This window comes from Artibeus jamaicensis, unplaced genomic scaffold, assembly GCF_021234435.1.
Source record: "Artibeus jamaicensis isolate MK-2021 breed Jamaican fruit bat unplaced genomic scaffold, CSHL_Jam_final contig_723, whole genome shotgun sequence".
Taxonomy (NCBI): domain Eukaryota; kingdom Metazoa; phylum Chordata; class Mammalia; order Chiroptera; family Phyllostomidae; genus Artibeus; species Artibeus jamaicensis.
In genome coordinates this window covers 1,267,910-1,292,735 of record NW_026521938.1, presented here as the reverse complement: position 1 = coordinate 1,292,735, position 24,826 = coordinate 1,267,910, and the positions used below count along the sequence as shown (strand labels likewise).

The window sequence follows — 24,826 nt, the reverse complement described above, 5'->3', positions numbered from 1 at the left end:
CTTGAAGACATTGGTAGAGAAATGAAGACAAATAAGACACAAATCTATGTGCTTGTGTATGAAGCAGGTAATTCAAACATTTTTATTGATAATAAATTCATATGAAACTGAACTTCAATTTGTTACTTAGTTTAAGCTTCACTTTCCCACTTTAAACAACTCTCTTTCTCAGGCTGATTGTCAGAGGGTAAAAGCACCTTTGTGGTTTGTACACAATGTCACTCTCATAAGTAGCACAGAGCCTTGCTTATTCTTATTTGATGCCATGCTTTTGCACACACAATATGAATAATACTAAAAAATATATATATATAGATGTGCTTAGTAAAAACAGCCATACAAGAGTAACTATAGGACTTCTTTTATACAAAATTCTAGAAATGCAAACTATACTGTGTATCCAGAGAGAGCAAGTCGGATAGGGCTGGAAGAGAGAATATAAAGGTGCCAATGAAAATTTTAGGGGCTATGGATATCTCATTACATCGACTTTGGTGATGGTCCCCTTGTGTACACATATATGAAAATATAGCTTACACTTCTAATAAATGTAATTTATTTCAATGGGTCAATAAAGTTGTTAGATTAGAATTCCATGTAAAATCTAGATCTCCTCTTCCTCTAGAGATAGCCTAACATCTGGCAAAGCTGAACTGACTCCATCAGCCCCATTCTTCACATGGCAAATGGATCAACTCTGATTCCTTCTCAAAATAAAAGGAAATGCTGACAAATGTATCAACATGGGAAAATTATGCTAAGCAAAATAAGGCAGTCATGATAACACAAATACTGTATAATTACACTTGTATGAAGAATCCAGAGTAGACAAATTCAGAGAGACAGAATGTAGATGACGGTTGCCTGGTGCAGTAGAGCAAGTGTAGGAGTTGTTAAGTGAGTGCAGAGTTTGTTTCGTAAGATGAAAAAGCTGAACATATTAGTTACACAAATATGTGACTTTTCAACATTACTAAACTGTACAATAAAAATGCGGGAGGGTAAACTTTGTGATATGTATTTTACCACAATTCAAACTATAAAATAAAATAAAAACCCTATATTACAGTAGTTCCCAGGGGTAAATTAGAGCAGACATATGGCTCGGCATTTGCAATCCTCTCTCTAACATGAACTTTTTAGTGTCACAATGTGGTTGTAGTCTTGGCTGAACACACGAATGCCCATATTTGGTGCACTGACATGGTCTTTCTTCAATGTGAACTCTCTGATGCGTAACGGGGGCTGGAGTTGCATCTAAAGACTTTCTCACATTCACTGTACTCAGAAGGCCCTAATCCAATGTGAACTCACAAGGCGCTTCTCCAGTGTAATGACTTTAGAGTTGTATCTAAAAGGTTTACCATATTCTCCGCACTCGTAAGGTCTTTGCCAGTGTGAACTGTGTTTAATGAGGTTGGAGTTGTATCTGAAGAATTCCCCACATTCATGGATCTCACAGGCCGGTCCTGATTGTGAATTTTCTGGTGATGAACAAGGTGGGACTTCCTAATGAAGGCCTTCTGACATTTGTTGCACTCATAAGGCCTTTCTCCAGTGTGGATTTTTTGATGCTCAACAAGTATATGTTTGTGGCTAAAAGCTTTCCCACATTCACTGCACTCATAAGGCCTCTCTCCAGTGTGATTTCTCCAATGTTTAATGAGGTTGGAGTTGTACCGAAAGAACTTTCCACACTGACTGCATTCATATGGCCTTTCTCCGCTGTGAACTCTCTTATGTCTAATGAGTCTGCAGTGGTACCTAAAGGCTTTCCCGCATTCGCCACACTCATAAGGCCTTACTCCAGTGTGATTCTGCCAATGTTTAATGAGCTTGGATTTGTACCTAAAGAATTCCCCACACAAGCTGCACTCATAAGGCCTTTCAACAGTGTGAACTCTTTGATGTCTAATGAGTGTGGAAGTGTACCTAAAGAACTTCCCACACTCACTGCACTCATAGGGCCTTTCTCCGGTATGGACTCTCTGATGTTTGATGAGTGTGGAGTTGTACCGAAAGAACTTGCCACATTCACTGCAACCATAAGGCCTTTCTGCAGTGTGAACTCTCTGGTGTCTGATGAATGTGGAGCTGTACCTGAAGAATTTCCCACATTCGCTGCACTTATATGGCCTTTCTCCAGTGTGAACTCTCTCATGTCTTATCAGTCTGTAGTTGTACCTGAAGAATTTTCCACATTCTCTGCATTCATAAGGCCATTCTCCATTGTGAATTCTCTGATGTTTCGTGAAGTTTGCTTTGTACTTAAAGAATTCCCCACATTTGCTACACTCATAAGGGCTTGACACAGTGTGGACTCTCTGGTGACCAATGAGTGTGGACTTGTACCTAAAGAATTTCCCACATTCGCTGCACTTAAAAGGCTTTTCTCCAGTGTGGACTCTCTGGTGCTGAACAAGGTGGAACTTTCTAATGAAGGCCATCCCACACTTGCTGCACTCATGAGGCCTTACTCCCGTGTGGATTTTCTGGTGCTGCACAAGTATCTGTTTTCGGCTGAAGCTTTTCCCACACTGGGTGCAACTGTAGTCATTTTGTCCAGTTTCAAAGGCCTCTCTGCACTTGGTGTCCCCAGGTGGCTTCCACTCACGGGGAGGAGCCAGGTGCTGCAGGAGGCCTGCGCTGGCTAGGAAGTCCTCCCCACCATCGCTGCACGTGAAGGGCTTCTGGGACATGTGAATGCTGCCACTTGTCACAAATGAAGGCCTCTCCTCGTCTCTTCCAGACACTGTGTCTCCTATCTGTTCCGCCTGGCGCTGGTAACGATCTGTCCCACAAATACGCAGCCCTTGCTCAGGGTACATTCCACAGTGCTCAGCCTGTTGCAAAATGTCTTTCCTCTCACAGGGTTGGGCCTTCTGGGTGGACAGAGCTGACTTTGGAGTCCTGACCTCTGAACCTCCACCAGAATTATCTTGCTCCAAAGGTGCCTCCTCATCCTGGGGCCCAGACCAACAACCTGCAAGCAGAGAAATGCCAGTGAAGTGCATGTTGACATTAGTGGGAGGGGGCAGCCCACTAGAAGTGAGCATCAGAGATGCCCACGATATAGTCCACGGAACTGCTGATAGGCAAGGGGCCTAGAGCCAGTGAGAGGAAGGCCCGAAGACAGAGGTAGTGTCTTAGTCAATTCAGGCCACTGTAACAAAATACCACAGACTGGGTGGTATTTTAACAACCACAGTAATCTTATAAACAACAGAAGTTTTATTTTCCGCAGTTCCAGAGGCTGGAATTCTAGGATCAGGGTGCCAGCATGGCCAGGTGAGGGCCCTCTTCCAGGTTGCAGACTTCTCATTGGTTTCCTCACATAGTGGAAGGGCCCATGGAGCTCTGTAAGATCTCTTTTATAAGAGCACTAATCTCCTTCACAAGGACTCTGCCCTCATGACCTCCCAAAGGCGCCATCTCTTAATACCATCACTTTGGGCATGAGGTTATCAACTTGTGAATTTTGGGGGGACGCAAACATTCAGACCGTGGAAGGTACTGTGCAGGGGGGAGAGGCAGCGTCTCCATGTCCCTCCAAGGGCGTGGCTTCTGGTAACTAGCAAGCACTGTGTAGAAGTTGTATCCACACCTAGAAATACCCAAGTGCAACAGAAATACTGCTTTTCAAGGACTATTTAAGGATGCACGTGACCACATGACATCTTAAGAGTAGTTGAATGCAAAGAGAACAGCAGTGAAACAGAATGCGGGGACATGAAGGCTACATAGCTTGATTGGAGGGTGGCAGAGACGGATTATAAGAGCGTAGAAATGAGCTGTGACCACTGGAGCTGGCAGGCAACAATGAACAAAGTACACATTCCCAGCTCTGGCACCGCACACTTTTCCAGCTCCCTCGCACCAGGGCAGGTACTTTTGAGCCTCTCTTGCCATTGAGGTGTCAATGCCCATCCTATCAGGCATCAGGGTCCTTTCATTGCTCAAGGTGATCAATGACGTGGCACCTGAAAGAGGCCACTTTTGGGTGAAAAACAGAAAAAAGTGTGGCCTGCATGTACCCAGAGTGATCCGACATGGGTCATCTATCATTTGAAAGTTATAAGAACTTCCCAGGACAGAGAGTATAAACAACCCAGTAGGCCCTAAAATTGGTAATTATGTTGGTACTTAACATTCCTGGCACAGGCAGACCCTAAGAAATGTCAGCCAGAGGCAGGGGTATCTTGGCGCACTGAGGTTCCAGCATCTGGAGTGAGTGACCCACCCAGGGACAGGCCAGGTCTGAGGGACCTCTCATATAAACTTCAAGATTTCTGACTCCTCAGCTTTGTTTTGTGAGTACACAAAGCAGCAGGGATGGGCTGCCTGGGGACAGTGGGGACAGTGCACACAACACAGCCCATCCATGACACCAACAGCACATGTGCCAGAAAACCAGGAGAGGAAGCAGTGCCCGCAGTCTTGTGGTGGGAAGGACAGAGTTGCCCTGGAAAGGACAAGAACGGAGCCCAGCCCAGGACCCGAGTGTGGGTGTGAGGGCCTCACCTACGGAGGACAGCAGTGCCAAGTTCTCCAGCATCACACTGTGGTACAGGCGTCTCTGAGCCTCATTCAGGAGCCCCCACTCCTCCTGGGAGAAGTGCACGGCCACATCCTCAAAGACCACACAGCCCTGTGAAAATGGAGACAATCTGGTTCACGAGCAGCTTGTTTTCACGGTGTTTTTGTGGATTCTGTACTTACCTATTTATCATCCATTAATTACGGATTAGACTAATGGCCAAATTTGTTTCTATCACCCCTGTAATTCAGAGCCCACTGTCTGAACCAGCTCCTTAGCTAACTCACAGACAGACAGTGAATATTTCCCTGGCCCCAAACCAGCCCAGGGTGAGGTCTCACACGGCTAGGGACAGCCACTATACCCAGGGCATTAGGACTATACAAACTAGCCATCCCTGAGCTGCCACCCCACACTCCCTGCATTTCCCTGGGACAACCCAGGCTCTGACCTAAGGTTTCCCTTCACTCCTGCTTCCCCATGTGGACCCGGCTGCTCCTCCGCTCGGGAAATATAATAAAAGCCTCCTTTCTATGCACTGGCCTCTCCATGTTGTCACTCACTCATTCACGTCCATAAATCAAAATCCTGTGGGTACACACAGACTGAAGTGTCATGGGTTCAATTTCTGGTCAGGGCACATGCCTGGGTTGCAGGCCAGGTCCCCATTGGAGGAGTGTGAGAGGCAGCTGGTCAGTTTTCCTTGTATAGCACATCAATGTTTCTCTCCCTCTCTTTTTCCCTCCCTTCCCCTCTCTCTGAAATTAATACATAAAATATGTTTTAAAACCCTGTGGGCACAATCACTCATCCACTTCTGTCTCCGGGATCTCCAGTCCTTCCCTGCCCGTCCTCCTCCTTCCCAACTCCCCAGTGTGACAGTCAACAAGTGTGGTGGCACTGGTGCCTGCTCTCTCCTTATGGCCACTGATCACTGTGTCCAGCACAGAGCGGAACACAGGTGGGACCCCACCCCTCTCCTGCCAGCCAGCTTCCCTGGGGTCTCTCCAGATCTTGCCTCTCAGACAACCAAACTCAGTCTCATCCTTCTCCTATAAGTGCCAAGTGCCAGGGATGCGGGCCAATCCTTCGCACTCCCTTCACCTGCACATCACTCATTGGACAGCACCTCCCTCATGGCCTCCGTGGCGACAAGTTCACCAGAACCCCAAGTCCACCCACTGGCATCCCTTCACCTCCCAACATGCCACTTGCCACGTGGAACCCAGGCAGTGAATGGGAAACACAGCCAGCATCCGTCTCAGCGCCACTCCCGCCCTGAACGCTTAAGTCCCCTACTGCCAGGGCCAACCCAGTCCCGAAGGTCCCCTCACCTGGCCCTGTTTCTTGCTTCAGCCTCAGCCCCCCCTTCCTATGTGAGGACATCACTTAGCTCAGCCCTCTGCCCCTTCTGCATTGCAATAGCTGCCCCCTCCGTGGTCCGAAACTTTTTCTCTCCTCATTGAGAACCCAGCTACATTGATCTCCTATCCACATTCCCACTCCACACTCGGCCTAGCAACTCTCCTGGCTGATCCCATTTCTCCCCTCAGCATCCATCGCATGTGCACAGTGAACTTGGGAAAATTTCTTTCGCTCTTTCTTTTTTAAGGGAGAGAGGGGAAGGGAGGGAGAAAGAGTGGGAGAGAAACATTGTTGTGAGAGAGAAACATCCATCAGCTTCTTCTTGTACGCAGCCCGACCAGGGAACAAACCCATAACCCAGGCATGTGCCCTTACTGGGAATTGAACTGGGCACCATTTGCTTTGCAGAATGATGCCCAACTCACTTATCCACGCTGGTCAGGGCTGGCCTTGGAAGACTTTCTCACCCTTCCACACCACTGTCACTCACATACCCACACGCTTGCTCTGCTTCCTCATCTGTCTGTGATGCCCACCATGCCACCCAGGTGCCCAGTCAGGAGACCTAGTACTCAGGCCTTTCACTTTCATTCCCTGTGTAGAGATATTGTCTCCTAAATCTGACCCACAGCTACATGCTTCACCCTAATCCACACACCAACCACTACGCTATGGCTGTTTCTAATTCGAATCCTTCCCCTGACCCCAGACCCTCTGTGTGCAAGTGCCCACTGACACCTCCCCTTCTAGTAACTGGAACATTTGTGGCAAGGACAAAAAGTGACTATTCATGTTCCACCTGAAAATTCCTCATCTCACTGACTTCTCCAATTTTTAACATCTCTCCTTCCTATCAAGGTCAAAACCTGGGGTGATCCCTGGTTCCTCCTTCTTTCTCACCTCCTCATCTCCCTCGTTCTCCACATCAAAAAAAAAGGGGCAGTTCTAGTTCAAAACACATCCAAAAACCAGCTACTACTCTTGTGTGCCACCGCTGACACTCACCTGCACTGTTGCAAGAGATCCGTGCCAGGTCTCCCTGCCTTCACGCACACACCAAACCTGTCTTCCACTCTGCAGCCAGAGGGAGCTCGGTAAAATCTGATCCCATTTCTGCTTCCTTTTACCTTCCTTTTCTGCTTCAAAACTCTCCACCAACCTCAGGTTAGAGAACCAGGACCTCAGGCTGTCGTTCAAGGCCAGAAACTTATGCACCCCTTCCCAACCCCTATCCAGCTCCCCAGTCCCACAGGATATAACAGAAACCTGCAGTTCCCTTAACATCACAGCTGAACCTCATCTCCTAGCATCTGAACACTCTAAATCTTGTGCCTAGGACTCCCTGCCACATCTTACACCACCGGTTGTCAGAAATGAGAACTGGTCCACATAATCTGGGACTAGATATAAAATTCTGAGTCTGGTGAAAGCTCACGATCTTCAGATTCAAGAGAATGAGAAGGATGGGAGAAGTTTCAGGGCACCCCCATTCCCTGGGGGTGTGTATATATATTGAGATGTCAAAACCACTGGAGTGGTAGTTGGGATGGGTTAAAGTGGACGCACCCTCCACTCACCTGTGCAGGGTCCATACGCATTTCTGCCACTGCCCTGGGACCCTGTGGGAAGAAGGAGGCCGTGAGAGATGGGTAACCATGGTAGGATCCTACAGGCTGAGGTGGACCACTATTCCTGCCCTGCCCTAGAGCCTTGGACCATCTGAGCCTGATGGTGTAAGCTCAGCTCCTCAGAAATCAGTGCTGTCTCCTACCAGCTGGTTGACCTGGAGAAAGACTCAGGGAAAACATAATGCTTATGGGGGTCAGAATGCTTCCAACTCCATAAAGCTCACATTGCTACCATATGTAAGGATTACATATGATGATCACCTATTATTGTCACAGGGTCAACAGTTTCTATATATTTTCAGTGCAAATGAAGTGGCAGAGTTTTGAAATGTGGGGTCTTTATTTTTTACTGCTTTTTAAGACTTCAGGGCATTCTTATCGAAAACTACATTGTAAGCAAATACTTAGTAGTAAATTAATGCCAAACCAATTATGAGGTGTTTGCACAAATTGAACACACTGAATAGGTTTAGTTTTTTATGTTTTTACAATTTTACTTACTGATTTTAGAGAGAGAGAAGGGGAGGGGGAAGAGAGAGAGAAACATCAATTTGTTGTTCCACTTATTTATGCATTCACTCTTGTATGAGCCCTGACTAGAGACTGAGATCAAACCTAAAACCCTGGCATATCAAGTGGACACTCTAATCAACTGAGCCCCCTGGCCAGAGGCTGAATAAATTAATCCAACTGCCTACCCATCCTCACCTGGGGACTTTAGAGAGAGGGAGAGAAAGAGCAATCAGTTGCCTCTCCTATACAAGACTGAAATACACCCAAGGCAAGTGCCCTGACTGAGAATCAGACCATGACCTTTCGGTTTACATGAATAAGCTCCAACTCACTGAGTCGCACAGGCAAGGGCTATATGTTTTTTAATCCTCACCTAAGGATATGTTTACTGATTTTAGAGAGAGGTAGGGGGAGAGAGAGAAACACTGATGGGTTGCCTCCCATATGCCCCCTGACTGGGGATGGAACCTGCAACCTAGGTATGTGCTCTGATCGGCATTGAACCCGCAGCCTATTGGTATATGGGACAATGGTCCAACCAACTGAGTAGCCTGGCCAGGACCATTAGTGTTCAATCAAAAGCTTTTCATATATTCTTAATGTGCTATAGGGACAGATTGAGCAGGCATGTCAGCTGTTAGTCCATTCAGTAACCAGGCCTGCTTGTTACATAATCTTCTTTTTATTTATTTTTATTTTTAAATTTATTGATTATGCCCCTACAGTTGTCCCATTTCCCCCCTTCATTCCCCTCCACCCTGCACACTTCCTTCCCCACCATTCCCTCCTTTAGTTTATGTCCATTGTCACAAGTTCTTTAGCTCCTACATTTCCCATACTGTTCCTGCCCCCCCCGTCTATTTTCTACCTACTGTCTTATTCTCTGTACCTTCTCCCCCTTTCTCCTCCTCCCACTCCCCTGTTGCTAACCCTCCATGTGATCTCCAGTTCTATGTTTCCACTCCTGATCTACCTGTCCTCTTAGTTTTCTTTTGTTTTAGGTGTAGTTGTTAATAACTGTGAGTTTGCTGTCCTTTCGCTGTTCATCTTTTTGATCTTCTTTTTCTTAGATAAGTCCCTTTAACATTTCATATAGTAAGGGCTTGGTGATGATGAACTCCTTGAATTTGACCTTATCTGAGAAGCACTTTATCTGCCCTTCCATTCTAAATGAAAGCTTTGCTGGATAGAGCAATCTTGGATGTAGGAGTTTCTTGGGGGCCCTTGACTGAAGGTGCATCATCCTGCCTGCCCTGAGGGTGGAGGTGAGGCGCAGTCCCCTGGTCTAGGACCCAGCAGCTCTGTCAGCCTGGTGAATGTTGCCTTTGTTTCACAGGAAGTGGCCCTGGAGTTGGTGGAGACCCCCTAACAGAGAATCTTCACCAGCACACAACGGCAGTCTTCACAGCAGGGAAGCCTGCAAGTTCTACAGACACAAGCCAGATTCCTAGGTCGGGTCTGCTCTTTTCTGGGAGGAGCATCAGAGGTGCCAAGACCCCCTCCTGATGCCCTCCCCACCCTCCCCACAGGGCCGGTCTGGAATAAGGAGTTTAGGACTCTCCCTCCTGCATATGGTCCCCAGGCCTGGCCCGGTCCAATCCGCATCCTCTACCCCTTTGACGTTTCCAACCCTGCCCCCTTCCTCAGCTTCCAGACCATAACGGTCACCTACACATAGGACAGAGCCATGACGTGACATCCCCATCCTGATACATCTTGGGATCATCACGTCCAAACTCCAGCTCATTTTCTCCCCTGCCAACGCCCCACCCCCTCCGCTCCAACTTGCTCTTTCCTCTGACTTGCTCATCTCCGTACTTTCAGATGTTCAGGCAAAAATACCTGGGATCCTTGTTTGCTTACTTCTAACTGCAAACATATATTTTTGCAACAGGCAACCCAGTCTGCTTTATGAAGTTTTTCCAGGATCTCATCACATGGTCCCTGACCGCCACCAACTCCGTCAGGCCCCCACCGTCACTCCCCTGGGGTCAACTGCCTCCCAGGCCTCGTGGTTTGACCCACTTGAAACGGGACACGCCCCTCTGCACCACCATCCCTTTAGAACCTCCCACGGCTTCCAGCCACTCAGGTCGTCCCTCAAGCGATACTCCTAGCCCTGTCTCCTGGACACAGAGACCCCGGTTCCCCAGCGCTCAGGCGTCCTTTTCTCACACGGCAGAGCCTCGAAGGTGGGAGCTGGGCGGGGAGGCCAGGGGTGGGGGGCGGGGGCAAGTGGGGAGGGGTACACAGCACCCACCTCAGTCGGGCTCATCAGCGCAGCCCCACGACCAGCCTGCGGGAAAAGCCGGGCAAATGGGGCGGGAACAGGCTCAGTTCAGCCTCACGGCTCCTCCGTGCAGCAGCTGCCTTCCTATCCCTCACCTCTGTGGCGCAGACCCGGTGAACAACCCTAGAGCAACCAAAATGACAACCGGAGGGGACGCCGGAAGTCCCTCCCTACACACATAGGGGAGCTTCTCCTAAGCCCTCATTGGCTCGCTTGCCGCTGCCTCTGCAGCCACAGCACTGTAAAGACTTCTGGGTATTGTAGTTTACGCTACCTCCACCACCTGTCAAGTCTCAGTTAAGTCACTCTCTCGTGGCTGACAAAGGCCAAGTGACTGTGTCTTGGGCGCTGGAAATGGAGTTAAAGGGCTCAAAAAAGAAGGCGGGCTTCACTTGCTCTTAAAGGGGACTTACCCAGATTTCCCCGAAAAGCAGCCCAGGAAGTATTTCAGAAGCACAGCAAGTTCCTAAAGACTACACCTCCGAGAGGACAACAATGACATAATGAGGCTACATCCGCCCCTAGCTATCAGCTATCTTATGGCTGTTTAGATACACCTGCTCTGGAATCAGTTTAAAGATCTTTCAGTATATTTGGCCCAGGAAGAGAAAAGACTTCAGACATAGGCAGGATGGAGAAGACAAGGAGGGATGACAGGAGGCACAAAAGTTGGTAGACAGGGTGACGCTGTGCCTCTGGTCCTCCCCCCCAAAAAAAAAACAAAAACAAAAACGTGTTTCCTGGGAATATGTCAGTGATTATTTGAACTCATTGAGCAACATATTTTTTCAAATATTTACTACTCTATATCATAGACTTTTTGCAATTAAGAACTTGAGACCAATCTGAGAAAAAGGTGACATCACATGCCATTTTTCTGCCGGGATAATATGTGCTCTTAAATAGTCAGAGCATGTGTACAAAGGGAGCACTTTGTCTCCAGATAAAGGTGTGGGGTGCTATGATCTCATCTCACTGGGAAGTGATGCAGTATTTCTCAAACTGCTTAAGTGATGTCTTCACAGGGAGCTATGTTTTTCATAATAACGCTTGTGTTTGGAAATTCGTGAAAGGTGTTAATAATGTTTAGTTATTAAAATAAAGTAGCAGAAATAATTCTAGGGAAACACAACTGTGATATGGACAAGTGAAAAAAAAAACGTTAAAATCTCGGTGAAATTTAAGTCTGAAAAGCCCGAGAATGAAGCTGAGCCTGTGGCTGTGCTGGAACCACACTCAGGTTTTCATCTCCAAAATGTGATTCTTTTTCATATTTGAAAACAAACTGTAGAGACGCAGATGATACTTAAAAGACTTGACAGAAAAGTGAAAAGTGACAATAAACAGGGAAGCTGTGCTGTGGTATTTATCTATGAAATGTTCAGTGAGCCCTGGCTGGTGTGGCTCAGTGGATTGAGCGCAGGCCTGTGAACCAAAGGATCCTGGTTTGATTCCCGGTCAGGGCACATGCCTGGGTTGGAGGCTAGTTCCCAGCAGCGGATGCACAAGAGGCAACCGTACATTGATATTTCTCTCCCTCTCTCCTTCCCTTCCCCTCTAAAGATAAATAAATAAAATCTTAAAAAAAAAAAGAAATGTTCTGTGATCTGGTGTATCTGTCCACACCATGCCCCTCTCCTTTCTTGGACAGTGAATAAGAACTTTATTCTCTACACTTTCTTCTCTTTGTGAATTCTTTCACAGCACATGCCACCAACCACCCTAACATTTTAGTGGCCAGTATGGGGACATTCTCTGTTTCTCGATCTCCTCCAGCTTCCTGAGACTGACTTGCTGCTAGGAGAGCAGTGGGCAGCGGAAGCTCGACCTGGGCTAAGCTCCTGACCCTGTTTCTGTGAGGTTTGGAGAGAGGATTCTAAACCTTCTCCGTCTTTCTGGACTCTGCAAACAGCCTCCTCCTTATTCATCTCCACTGCCAGCAATTGATATAAAGAAACCTTTTCTCTTTAGAACAACTGGTAAATTATACCCTCATAAGCAATCTTGAAGCATCTATATTTTTCTCCCTACCTAATCCCTCTAGAATTTGGCAACTCTTAATAAAGTCACGTCTGGATTCTGGATGTCACCAGAAAGCCTTAAGGAATTAAGATAGATTTTTCAAGCCAATAAAAGCCCTTGGAGAAACAGCCTGGTACCTTGCTTGTTCTCGTGGTTCATGGCAGTCATCCCAGGACTGGAAATTACTGGAAAGGAAGAACAGAACTAGGAAGAACAGAACTAACCACTCCCTACAGCCACAGGTGGAAGGTAAAATTGGAACAAAATGCAGCCTCAGGTTACAACACCCCAACAGCCCAGGGGCCACACAACACCCCTACCCCTTTTAAATCCAATTATAATCCAATAAAATCTCAAAGCCCCCCCCCAAAAAAAAATGTTCAGTGAGCACTTCCTGGGTTTCAGGCACTGCAGTAGCTACTAGTTGCTCTGTGTATACAGGACTGTTGTTTTCTCAGATTTGGTATTTGTCTATTTAGCATTCATTCATCACAAAGCCAAATTAAGGCACTTTTACAGAGCAGTGGTTATCATGTTGACCTTACAAGGACAAACTAAGTCAAAGATGTGCAAGTCAGTTTCACAGGCTCACAAAACTCATATCACAAACACCCCAAGAACAAGCCATGATGTGTATTCTCATTTCCTAGTAGGAGATGTCCCCACCTAGGTACTCTCAGGTACTTTAGTCATAAAAACATAATCTCAGTTCCTCCCCCACCTGCTCTTCCCTGTATGTAACAATTTCATGTGGACCTCTGTGATGTGCCCATCCTCTCATTGATAGGGCGTCAGGAGTGTAGCTAAGCTACTCCATGGTATTGCTGCCTTGGCATTCATTTTATTTCGCCAAGCAGGCTGCAGGAAGTTTCAATGGACAGGAGACAAAAGAGGCCGCTAGGATTTCTTTGACAAACTTTGAGGTTTCTGAGTCCTGAGCTGTATCTTGCAAGGCTTCAACAGAGAACAGCGTGCTTGGGGACAGATTGTGCATTGCACACAGCCAAGCCCTGGCACCCAGAATATGCCAAAAAGGAATTCGTACCCCTTGTCTGGATGTAGTAAATCCAGATGCGTCCTGGGGGAAGGGAGAAAAATAATGCCCAAGCCAAGGACACTGGAGTGGGTGTAAGGACCTTACCTAGTAATGACTATTTTAATAGGCTTATAGTTGTCTTATAGAACTCAAAGATTTTTGATGGCTGGACACAACATAATGACACTAGGACACTGAGGGCTTGGAATGAGAGAAGGGCATTAGGCAGGGCCACACAGCAGGTGGTACAGGCTGACACTGCAAGTAACCTGGAGCTGTAGGGGGCACCCTATGTAGAGGAAGCGACCGGGGCTAGCTAGGTTTCCCAGGCTCTTTAAGGATGGCCTCATTGAGTAACTTCATGGGCTCAGGAGCACAGGGTCTATCCCTAGTTGCCTGCATCTGGCTCTGATACAAGGGGGATGGTATATACCAATCCCGAGTGTGAGTCCACCATAAGGTCAGTGGTTACCGGTACACACTTGATCAGCTGCCCCGAAAGGGAAAATGACCCGCATCAAGCCAGGAAGTCAAAATTGGATCAATGCAGTATTTTCATAAAGCTGTGTATCAAAACACTGTGGTACTGGCATAAAGACCAACATATAGAACAAATCACCCAGAAATGAAAGGCAGTATATTTGATCAGATAATTGACAAGAGTGCTAAGAGAATCCAATGGGAGAAGGCAATCTTTTCAACAATGAACTTCTTGGCATTGACACAAAATGCACAGGAAACACAAGCAAAAACAGAGCAATTGTACTATATCGAATTACAATATTCTGTACATTAAACCAGCGGTCCCCAACTTTTTTGGCACCAGGGACTATTTTGTGGAAGACAATTTACCCACAGACCAAGGTGTGTGTATATGTGTGTGAATGGTTTCAGGACAATTCAAGCACATCACATTTACTGTGCACTGTTTGTACATTTATTTGTGCATTTCTATCATTATTACATTGTAATATGCAATGAAATAATTATACGACTCACCATACTGCAGAATCAGTGGGACCCCTGAGCTTGTTTTGCTGCAACAAGAAAGTCCCATCTGGGGGTAATGAGAGACAGTAACACCAAAGTGTGCTGCTTATGTCCAGTCTATTCCATGATCCCGTTTTGGTTGCTGTCTTTGCAGAAAACCCTGCTGAGCAAAGGTAAGATGTTGGAAACGGAAGGTGGCTTATCAGTGCTTTGGTGGCAATCTCAGATTGCTTTGCCTTCTCAGAATATTCTGCCTTCACTTTAAAATCCAGAACGTATGTTACTTGTCACTCACTCATAGGGTTTTGATATGAGTCTGCAAGCAATTGATTATGGTCTCTGCAGTCAAACCTTTCTGGTAATGATAATCTGCATTTGCGTCCACTCCCCCATGCTAGCTAGTATCACCGCCTCAGCTCTAGCTCAGATCCTCAAGCATTAGATTCTCATAAGGCATGTACAACCTAGATATCTGGCATGCTCAGTTCACAGTAGGGTTTGCATTCTTCTGAGAATCTAATACTACAGCTGATCTGACAGGATGTGTAGTTCAGGTGGTAACGCAAGCAATAGGTAAAGGCTGTAAATACATATGAAGCTTCGGTCACTGGCCCGCCACTCGCCTTCTGCTGTGCAGTCCAGTTCCTAACAGGCCATGGACCAGAATTGGGGCTGGGGACTCCTGCATTCAAGAATACTATCAGCTCTGACTGGTGTGACTCAGTTGGTTGAGCATCATCTCACAAAGCAAAAGGTCATGGGTTTGATTGCCCGTCAGAGTACCTGCCTGGGTTGCAGGCCAGTTCCTGGTTGGGGTGCTTGTGAGAGGCAACTGATTCATGTTTCTCTCCCTTCCTTCCCCTCTCATAAAAATAAGTAAATATATATCAACAGAGTGAACAGGTGACCTTTTGAATAGATGAAAACATTTATAAATCATATCTTCATTAAGTGGTTAGTATCTAGGTTATATAAAGACTGCTAAACCCAACACTAAGAAAATAACCTGATTTTAAAATGGACAAGTTTAGACATTTGCACAAAGAATATACACAAATGGCCAAGAAGTATGTAATTGTTAATCATTAGAGAAAGATTAAACAAAACCACAATAAAATACTACCTCACACTCACTAAAATAGCTACTATTAAATACAAAACAGAAAATAAAAATTGACTGAGGAGGATGTGGAGATATTGGAAATCTTGTGGACCTTGATGAAAACAGTTCCTGGGTTCCTCAAAATATTAAAAATAGAATTATCCTTTGATCCTGCAATTCCTCTTCTGGCTATATATCCAAAAGAATTGAAAGCAGGATCTTGAGGTGATTTTGTGCAGACACCTTCAGAGCAGCAATCTTTCCATCAGTCAAAATATGGAGGCAAGGGAAGTGTCCATTAGCAGGTGAGTGAATGGATAGAGAAATTATAATAAAGATATATAATGAAGTCTTACTCAGCCTTGAAAAGAAAGGTAATTCTGAAATTATGGCAGGTAGAGAAAGCTGTTCACAAAAAGACAAAAACTGTATGATCTTATGTGAGGTAGCTGGGGGCAATGAAATGCAGAGACAGAGTAGCATAAAAAGGTTGTCAAAGGCTGCAGGAAGAAAAGAATCAAAGTTGTTGTTTAATGTGCAGTTTCACTTTTGCAAGATGAAGAGTTCTTGATATCCATTGAACAATGGGAACATTGAATGGTATTGAACGGTACACTAAAATACTTAAGCAAAAATTTCATGTATGTGTACTTTAAGTACAAAATCCGTAAGTACATAATCATACTTTACAATGCCAATTAGAGCAGACTTTCGGCTGAAATCTTTTCCCCACTTATTGCTCTCATAAATTTTTTCTCTGGTATGAACTTTCCAGAGTCAAGTGGATGGGAATTTTAGTGAAAGACTCTGCAGCATTCATTGCACTCAGATGGCATTTTCCCATGTAAACTTGACAATGTTTAATGAGGCCGCAGTTGTCATCAAAGTCGTTCCCGTATCTGCTGCTCTCATATGACCTCAGAGCAATGTGAACTTGCTGGTGTGTATGAGTCTGGAGTGGAACCAGGAAAATTGTTCACATTAGCTGCACTCGCAGCAACTAAGGGGTGTTCTACCTCATGGCCCTTCCCCAGTGTGAATTTTCTGGTATCTAATGAGTGTGAGGCAGTACTAAAAAACTTCCTACATTTGTTACAGTCACAAGGCCTTTCTCGGGTGTGAACTCCCTGATGAATGATGAGTGAGGAGCCGTCCAGAAAGGATTTCTGACAGTCGCTGCGTGCGTAACTCCTTTCTAGTGTGGATTTTCTGGTGTTCAACAGCTTTGTCTTTGCGGCTGAAAGCTTTCCCACATTCTCTGCACTCATAAGGCCTCTCTCCACTGTGGATTTTCTGGTGGTGCACAAGTATATGTTTGCGTGTGAAGGTTTTCCCACATTCACCACACCCATAGGGCCTCTCTCCAGTGTGAACTCTCTGGTGTATAATCAGTGTAGAATGGTTCCCAAAGCATTTCCCACATTCACTGCACTCGTAGGGCTTCTCTCCAGTGTGACCTCTCTGGTGTCTAATGAATGTGGAGCGGTTCCCAAACAATTTCCCACATTCACTGCAAATGTAAGGCCTTTCTTCAGAGTGGACTTTCTGGTGACCAATGAGTTGGGAAAGTGTAAGGAAGGCCTTCCCACATTGGCTGCACCCAAAAGGTTCCGCCTTGCTGTGAATTCTCTGGTGGTCATTGAGGCATGATACCTGTGTAAAGAATACTCCATACTCTGAGTGCTCAGAAAACCTTGCTTTGGTGTGGACTTTCTGGTGCTGATCAAGTTGGGAGTTTCTAGTCTCTCCACAATCCCTATGCTCAGAAGGCTTCTCTCTGGCGTTGACTTTCTCATGGTCAACAAGTACACGTTTATAGAGGAAGGCATTCCCACAATGAGTGCACTGGTAATCGTTTGGCCCATTTTGCAAGATCTCTCTACCTGCAGTATCCCTGTGTGGCTTCCCCACGCTGTGGGAAGCCTGTTGTTGGAAATGGCCGGTGCTGGGTGTCTCCCTGCGTGACAACGTCCTCTCTGTCACGTGAACTCCATAGTTCTTCACGAATGAAGACCTCGCCTTGTCCGGTCTGGAGAGTTTCTCTCCAGTTTGCTGCTTATGGTGTTCGTTCTTTCCCCCACAGCTGTACAGGCCTTGATCAGGGTGCGTCCTGTCCTGCTTATCCTGGTGCAAGATGTCTTTCAAGAGTGGGCCACACATCTCCCAAGAATGAGACTTCTGGGTGGATGGATCTGGACTTGAGGCCCAGACCTGTGACCCATCCGCAGAATCACCTTGCCCTGAAGGGGCCTCCTCCTCCTGGACTCCAGGCCAACGACCTATAAGCAGACAAATGCCAGTGAAGTACATGTTGACTTTGGTGGGAGGGGGCAGCTCATCAGAAATGTGCATCAGACACCCAGGAATAAGGGACTGCTGACAGGCGAGGGGGTCCTGCTGGCCTGGGAGCTCACAATGGGAGTGCCTTGATGACGGGGAAAGACACGAGGAAGGGACTGGGCAGGGAGGAGATGCAGCATGTTCGGGTCACTGCTCTGAAAATGGCTTTTAACAAGGGCATGGCTGCTGGTGACTGGTAAGTACTGTGTAGTAGCTTATGTCCAGACCCAGACATACCTGACTAGACACAGTAGCTGGTATTCTAGAACTATATAAGGACATGTGCAGATGTCACTATGCTGTAAGTGTAGGTCAAATGTCAAGAGCACTACAAAGGGAGTAGTGGAATGGAAATTCAGGAGACCTGGAGAGACTGGAAGATACCAGAAGAGGACGCAGCACCCATGGTCTTGTGGTGGGAAGGACAGAGTTGCCCCCGGAAAGGACAAGAACGGAGTCCAACCCAGGATGCCGGGGTGGGTGTGAGGGCCTCACCTACGGAGGACAACAGTGCCAAGTTCTCCAGCATCACACTGTGGTACAGGCGTCTCTGGGCCTCATTCAGGAGCCCCCACTCCTCCTGGGAGAAGTGTACAGCCACATCCTCAAAGACCACACGGCCCTGTGAAAATGGGGGCAGTTTGATCAATGTGCAGCTTCTGTCTCCAGGATCTTCAGTCTTTCCCCCCATGCTTCCATCCCTCTCGCCCTCCAACTAACTTCCAATGTGGAAGACAAACAAGTCTCCTGCCTGTTCTCTCCTTATCACCACTGATAATGTGAAATGTGAAAACAGGTGGAGGAGGGAGCAGTTCACCTAAGCTCTGGGCCTGGAATGGGGCTCCATTCCTCTTTTATCAGTAAATTATCCTTGCGGTCCCCCAGATTTTAACCCCCAGACAATAAACTTGAACTCCTCTTTCTCCTTTACTCAGCCTGTGTCAGGGTCTGGGGCTAACCACTGATATCGCTCCTCACCTGCACGTCAGTCCTGTTCTGAACCTCTTTACATACCTGGTCCCTCCACATTCCCAACCCAGTTACTAATACCCTGCCCGCTATAGGCATTTCCATGGCCTCCTAACATGCCACTGTGAAATCCAGGCAGTGTTTTGCAAATGGAATCACTGTCCAATTTTGCCTCATCCTGTCCCAGAACTCCCAAGACACCTAGCCCCAGAGAGCACCAGGGTCCCAGTGCATCTTCCCCACCTGGTCCGGTCACCTGTGTCACACTAAGCCCCCCAAACCTGAGGAGCTCACAGCTCTTAGTCCTCCCCCACTGTACTGCTGTCCTGCAAGCAGTTGCGAACAATCTCTCTTCCCTTGACCCTCATTCAAAGCCCAGCTACGGCAAAACTCCCCACCCCCTCCCACACCATGTAATGCTCCTGGCTGTCCCTTTGCACCTCAATTAATCTACCAGCCTGAATGAAACAAGACCGGCTCCACCAAGAGTGACTCCCACACATGGGAGTCCAAAGACGGAGAGAGCCCTGCCCTGAGCTGACACCTGACCTCCTTCACGGAGATACTGCGACATCTCTCTCATATCCCTGACTCCCTTGGAAACCTTTCAGACTCCTCTGCCCTTGTCCCTCATAGGCACCTCCAACCCTGCTTCCATACCTGCCTCTGTGAAGCCCACCACCACCATCCAGGCTTCCAACAGAGACAAATCTTGGCGTCCTCCACCCACTCCCTGCCACCATGACCTAGCAAAACCTGATGGACAACTACACTTCCATCCATGCGCCAGCAACTATGTTGGGGTCGCCTGCAACCTGAACACATCCCCTGACCTCCAGACCTGTGTCTACCTGCGAACTGGGCACTTCCACTCAGACTCTCTGGGACATCTGAAACAAAACCCAACTCTTCCTAGTCCCTCTGAAAATCCCTCCTTCTGCTGACTTCCCCATCTCAATAGATAGAACAGCTATCCTTCCAGGGAAAGCCAAAAGCCTTCGGGCCATCCTTGAATCCCCCGTCTACCCCATCTTCCAGCTGCCTCACCCTCCATGCATGCCACGAAATGGGGCCAAATGTATGCAGAACATTTCCAGAAGGCAACCTCTCCTCTCCCTCCACAGCCTGCAGTGCCCAGCCACCATCACAGTAACTTTCTCCTGGGTCCCTCCACCTCCACCTCCATCCTCACAGTATCTCCTCCACCCTGCACCTAGGCACAGTCTGTTAAAATCTGGGTGAAATCACCTGGCTCCTCTGCTCCAAACTTTCCATGGCTCCTACTCCCCTCAGATTGAGACCCTGGACCTCAGGTTGCAATTTTAGACCTGGTAACTGTGTCCCTATTCCCCAAACACTCTCCTAACCATTCTGTATCCTACCCAGATTTAATATTCCAGCTTAGTCTCACTTCCAATCATTTGAAAATTCTGGACCCTGGGCCCAAGACAACCTTCCACATCTTACCCCATCAGCTGTCAGAAATGAGAACGACTCCTGGCTGCGTGGCTCAGTTAGTTGGAGCATCATCCCAGGAACCAAAAGACAGCAGTTTCAACTCCCAGTTGGTGAGCACATGGGAGGCAGCTGATAGATGTTTCTCTCTCTCAATAAACATATTCTTGGGTGATGATTAAAAAAAAAAAAGGAAAGAAAGAAATGGGAATCACTCCATATAATTTGAGGCTGAGTTCAAGACCCTGGGCCTCGGCGAAACCACAGGAACTTCAGACCCAAGGGAAGAAAAAAGAGAGATGAAGAAGCTCACGACACCCCCATTCTTTCTAAGAGAGTGGCAAAACCATCAGGGCTGATAAGAGTGGGGATGAAGGTCTGGTACATCCTCCACTCACCTGTGCCAGATCCATAAGCTTTTCTGCCAATGTCACGGTAACCTGTGGGAAGAGGGGGTCCATGAAAGACAGGTAACCTTGGTAGGTGGCTGTGGTGGCTGAGCTGGACCACCATCCCTGCCCTGCCCAGTTCCTCTGACCTCAATGCCACTAGGATCAGCTGTGTGACTGCATAGGACCGAACTGCCCTGAGCCCCAACTACATTACTGTAAAGTGGGGCAATTGTTCCCACCTCATAGGGCTCATAACAGTATCAAAACATAAATTGTGCACACTACTTGTCAGCTCTAACTATCCAGGCAGGAGATTAACAATTTTGTATGTTTTTAGTGCAAGGGAAGGGATAGGGTTTTGAAAATGTGGGTTTGTATTCTTCTTGCTTTTTAAGGTTTTCAGAGGATGTGATATATAACATTCTGTTGTTAGCAAATACTACAGGTAAATTAACGTTTCAATTTTTATAGTGTTGCCATAATTAATTTATTCAATGTGTTCATTTAAAACTTTTTATTGACTTTTTTTTAGAGAAAGATAGGAAGGGAGAAACATCAGTTTGTTGTTCTACCCATCCATGCATTCATTTATTGATTCCTGCATGTGCCCTGACCAAGGATCAAACCTGAAATCCCTGTGCATGCATTGGGATGACACTCCAACTAACTGAAGCCACTCAGCCAGGGCAAATGTGTTCATTTCTGGTTGCCTACCTATGTGTACATATTTAGAAGAATACTGGTTAACTGTTGTTTTAATCAACAAATGCTTCATACATCCTGAATTTACTGAGTTGTAGGGAAGACTCTGAACAAGCAGGTCAGCTTCTCTTCCTTTCAGCAAAGAAGCCTATCTGCTACATGATCCTTTGAAGGGTACCTTCAGAGATCCCTTACTGTCTCACTCATTCACTCCTCTTGCCCTGAGGGGTAGAGGATACAGCAGTGCCCTTGTCTGGAGCCCATATGCTTCACAAACCTGGCTGTTTCTTTGTTCCACAGAAATTTCCCCCCAGGATCCCTTGATCTGCAGGGCTAAGTCTCTACCACCACCTTACACCTCCACCTCCATCCTGACCAGCAACGTCCCACATTCAGGTTCCTCTTCTACAGACACGAGCCAGAATACCTCCCATGCCGAAGATGCTCCTTTCTGGGATGCTGAAACCTCTATGCCCTTCATTCAGTCTCAGGCCTCCTGACATTCACCACAGGGTCCATCAGAAATAAGGACCTTAGGCCCTGGCCAGGTAGCTCAGTTGGTTAAAGCATCTGCCAAGGTGCTTTATGGTCCCGATATACCAAGGTTTCGGGTTTGATCCCCAGTAAGGCCACATACAAGAATCCACCAATGAATGTATAAATAAGTGGAACAACAAATCAATGTTTTTCTCTTCAAAAATCAATAAATAAAATTTAAAAAAGAAATGAGATCCACAGGGCACACAGGGTCCAGCCCAGGCCCCTTTCCGAGCCTCCAGAACTTTAAGTCCACATACTCATGTGACTTTGTAAGATCTTAGTGACCAGGAAAGTAAGAAGAAAATTTCTTGGCAAGTTGCATGGGGAAACGGAGACAGCTGAACACACTGACTAAGAAATTTACAGCCAGATACAACAGGTCATCACCCTAGAGATAACATCTAGGCCTCAGTGGTATTTCAGCTCCAGGTCTAGAAAAGTAGCAAAACCAGGTGGGTGATGCCAGAATCAACTGCAAGGATTAAAGAACTCCTGGTTCTGCCACTGACCAATCAGTGGACACCATGACCCTAAAAGGGCACACCTGGAGAACTGAGGAATAGTTCACTTAAACCCTTGCCTGAGATGTTCCCTAAGATTCCAGCCTGCAAGAAAGATATAAAAGTCCCAAGAAAAAGAACCCAGAGCTTGCTTTCCCTCTAGGGAGTAGCGCCTACCACTCCCTTTCCCTTCTTCCCCCACTTGTTTCTTCATGGGTACGTGTCTCCTTAACTCTAATGGTCCCCACAGGACTTGCAACCAGGGGTGAAATGGGCGGCAGCAGCTAGTCCCAGACTAATTCCCTGAACCTGTCCCCAAAGCTCCCTTTTCTCTGGTTTCCCAGTGAGCTAAGACAGGCCCGCCTAGGCTCTTTCCTGCTGCTTCTATTCTAAGCTCTTCCTTGTCTCACTGTTCCCAGCTTTAATAAATGTTCCCTCATGGTAACCCGGACTTGTGTTGTGAAATCTTTCCCATATGAAGTCAAAACCCCCAAATCTACATCTGGTCCTAGGCAGACCCACTCAGGGCCGGTTCCCGTCCAGTAACACTGGGATCACATGTCCAAAATCCAACTCATAATCTCCCTGAAACCAGCTTCCAGTGCTCGCTTCCCGCCTCCATACTTTCAGATGTTCAGGCAAAATAAATAAAACTTGGGAAGTTTTATTTATTCCCGCCCTACTTTTGCTTACAGCTACAAGTGATGTATCAGGAGACCTTGGAGGTTGAAGTGTCTCCAGAATCTCAACACTTGGCCCCTGACCGCTACCAGCCTTGTCCCGCCCCCTACCATCGCTCCCCTGGGGCAACTGCCGTGTACGACCTCCCCGCCCCGTGGTTCGACTTTGAAACGTCCAACACCGAACGAGGAAGACGGAACACGCCCCTCTGCACCGCTGTCCCTTCAGAACCTCCCACGGCTTCCAGTCACTCAGATCTTCCCTTGAAGCGACACTCGTCGCCCAGTCCCCTGGACACAGAGACCCTCGTTCCTCAGGGCTCAGGTGCCTCTAGAGGAACGCTGCTCCGTCCTCGCACGGCGGACACCGGCCTGACTCCCGGACCCGAGCGGCGCCGCTCCATCTGGGCTCGGACTCGGAGGTGCGAGCCGCCGGGAGGTGGTTGGGAGAGACCAGGCGGACACAGCACCCACCTCAGTCGGGCTCACAGGCGCGACCCGCCACCAGCATGCGAGAAGATCTGCCGTAATAAAAGGGCTCCGTTGTATCTTAACAACACCTCTGCTCCCGCTTCCCATTCACTTCGCTGGGACTCAAGTCTGATGCAGCTCGGGACCACTGAGCGCACCCACGCCCGCTAAAGTCGCTTCAAGTCACAGGCTCACAGGCGGGCCTCTGAAGCCCCGCAAGCCCCGCCCCCACGCAACGCGTCGAAACAAGTCTCCGAAACACATCCCCCCGCCCTACGCGCCGCGCACGCACGCTGAGCCCTCATTGGTCAGTCGCCGCCTCCGCACTACCTTCTGGGTAACGTAGTTTCCACGCCGTTACCCGCGCGGCTTTAGAGCGCAGGTCGCTGCGGTGGCTGGGTACTGACTGAGGGATGTTGTGAGGCGCGCTTGGAAACGGCGTTCCGGGGTGCAAACGGAGCCGATTTGGCTGGCTCTTAAAGGGGTTCCACATAGATTTCCTTGGACTGTAGTCCAGGGACGTGGGAGAAAATTTTTCTTTTTCTCCAAAAATGTTTAGAAACCTGTTATTTCAGACTCGGGGAATCTGGGTTTCCAAACGTTGTTCGTAGAAAGGGAGACACAACACGGTGATGACACTTGTCCCCTCAACGCTGTTGGCTATCTTGTTTGTCTAAGGTACATTGACGCTTGGAGTTGTTTTTATGAGCTTCAACAGGGTCGTCAGGGACAGTAAGGAAATGCCCCAGACAGGGCTGTGATGGGGAACTGAAGGTGGGATGACTGGCGGCGTAGAGTGAGAGTGACTCTGTGTCTTTGGCTCCCACAGAAAACGTCTTTCCTACCTGTATAGTCAATGATTGTGTTCCAATCTAGCGAGCCACATTTTTATTCAGATATTTATTACTCCATAGGTGAGGTGCTTTCCGTTGCTTTTTATCCTCACCCAAGGTCATGCTTTGTTGATTTTAGAGAGAAGGGAAGGGCGGGAGAGAGGGAGAGAAACTCGGATGTGAGAGGGAAACATAGATTGGCTGTCTCTCCCACACGCTCTGATTAGGGATGGAATTGCAACTCAGGCATGTGCCCTGATGGGGAATTCAACAAGTGACCTTTTGCTTTGCAGGACAACACCCAACCCAGTAAGCCACGCCAGCCAAGGCTAGTTTTCATTTAAGAATCTGAAAGCTCTCTAAAAGAACAGAGACTTATTACATGCCACCTTCTGTTGGGACAGTGTATGCCTTTCTGACAGAGTGCAACGGGGCATTATTTGTGATCGCTCCTCCTTGCT

General features: G+C 47.5%; 2 protein-coding genes across 3 annotated transcripts; both read right to left on the bottom strand.

Annotated features, from left to right (window-relative positions):
• Positions 1-47: 47 nt before the first annotated feature.
• Positions 48-10,503, bottom strand: LOC119053186 (zinc finger protein 548-like). The gene is given in 5 exon segments (XM_053672114.1): positions 48-1,454; positions 1,457-2,983; positions 4,522-4,648; positions 7,480-7,521; positions 10,304-10,503. Coding segments are annotated over 5 exon segments (1,881 nt in total). The 5' UTR covers positions 10,319-10,503; the 3' UTR covers positions 48-1,284.
• A 3,514-nt stretch (positions 10,504-14,017) lies between these two features.
• LOC128628408 (zinc finger protein 547-like) lies at positions 14,018-23,742 on the bottom strand. Of its 2 annotated transcripts, XM_053672115.1 has the most exons (4): positions 23,536-23,742; positions 20,646-20,687; positions 18,319-18,445; positions 14,018-17,762 (listed from the first exon to the last, which is right to left on the bottom strand). In XM_053672115.1, exons 1-4 carry the CDS (start codon positions 23,638-23,640, stop codon positions 16,582-16,584), a joined length of 1,455 nt encoding a protein of 484 aa, XP_053528090.1. In that variant the 5' UTR covers positions 23,641-23,742; the 3' UTR covers positions 14,018-16,581. The 2 variants fall into 2 exon arrangements, with proteins under 2 accessions (XP_053528090.1, XP_053528091.1); XM_053672116.1 differs by lacking the exon at positions 20,646-20,687.
• Between the last annotated feature and the right edge of the window lie 1,084 nt (positions 23,743-24,826).

Coding starts and splice junctions, on each gene's coding strand:
- LOC128628408 (XM_053672115.1), bottom strand. CDS start 23,640: ATGGGAAGCGGGAGCAGAGGTGTTGTTAAGATACAACGGAGCCCTTTT. Junction 18,446..20,645: donor AGCTTATGGATCTGGCACAG/GTGAGTGGAGGA, acceptor CCATTTTCACAG/GGCCGTGTGGTCTTTGAGGA. Junction 17,763..18,318: donor GGCACTGTTGTCCTCCGTAG/GTGAGGCCCTCA, acceptor GTCTGCTTATAG/GTCGTTGGCCTGGAGTCCAG.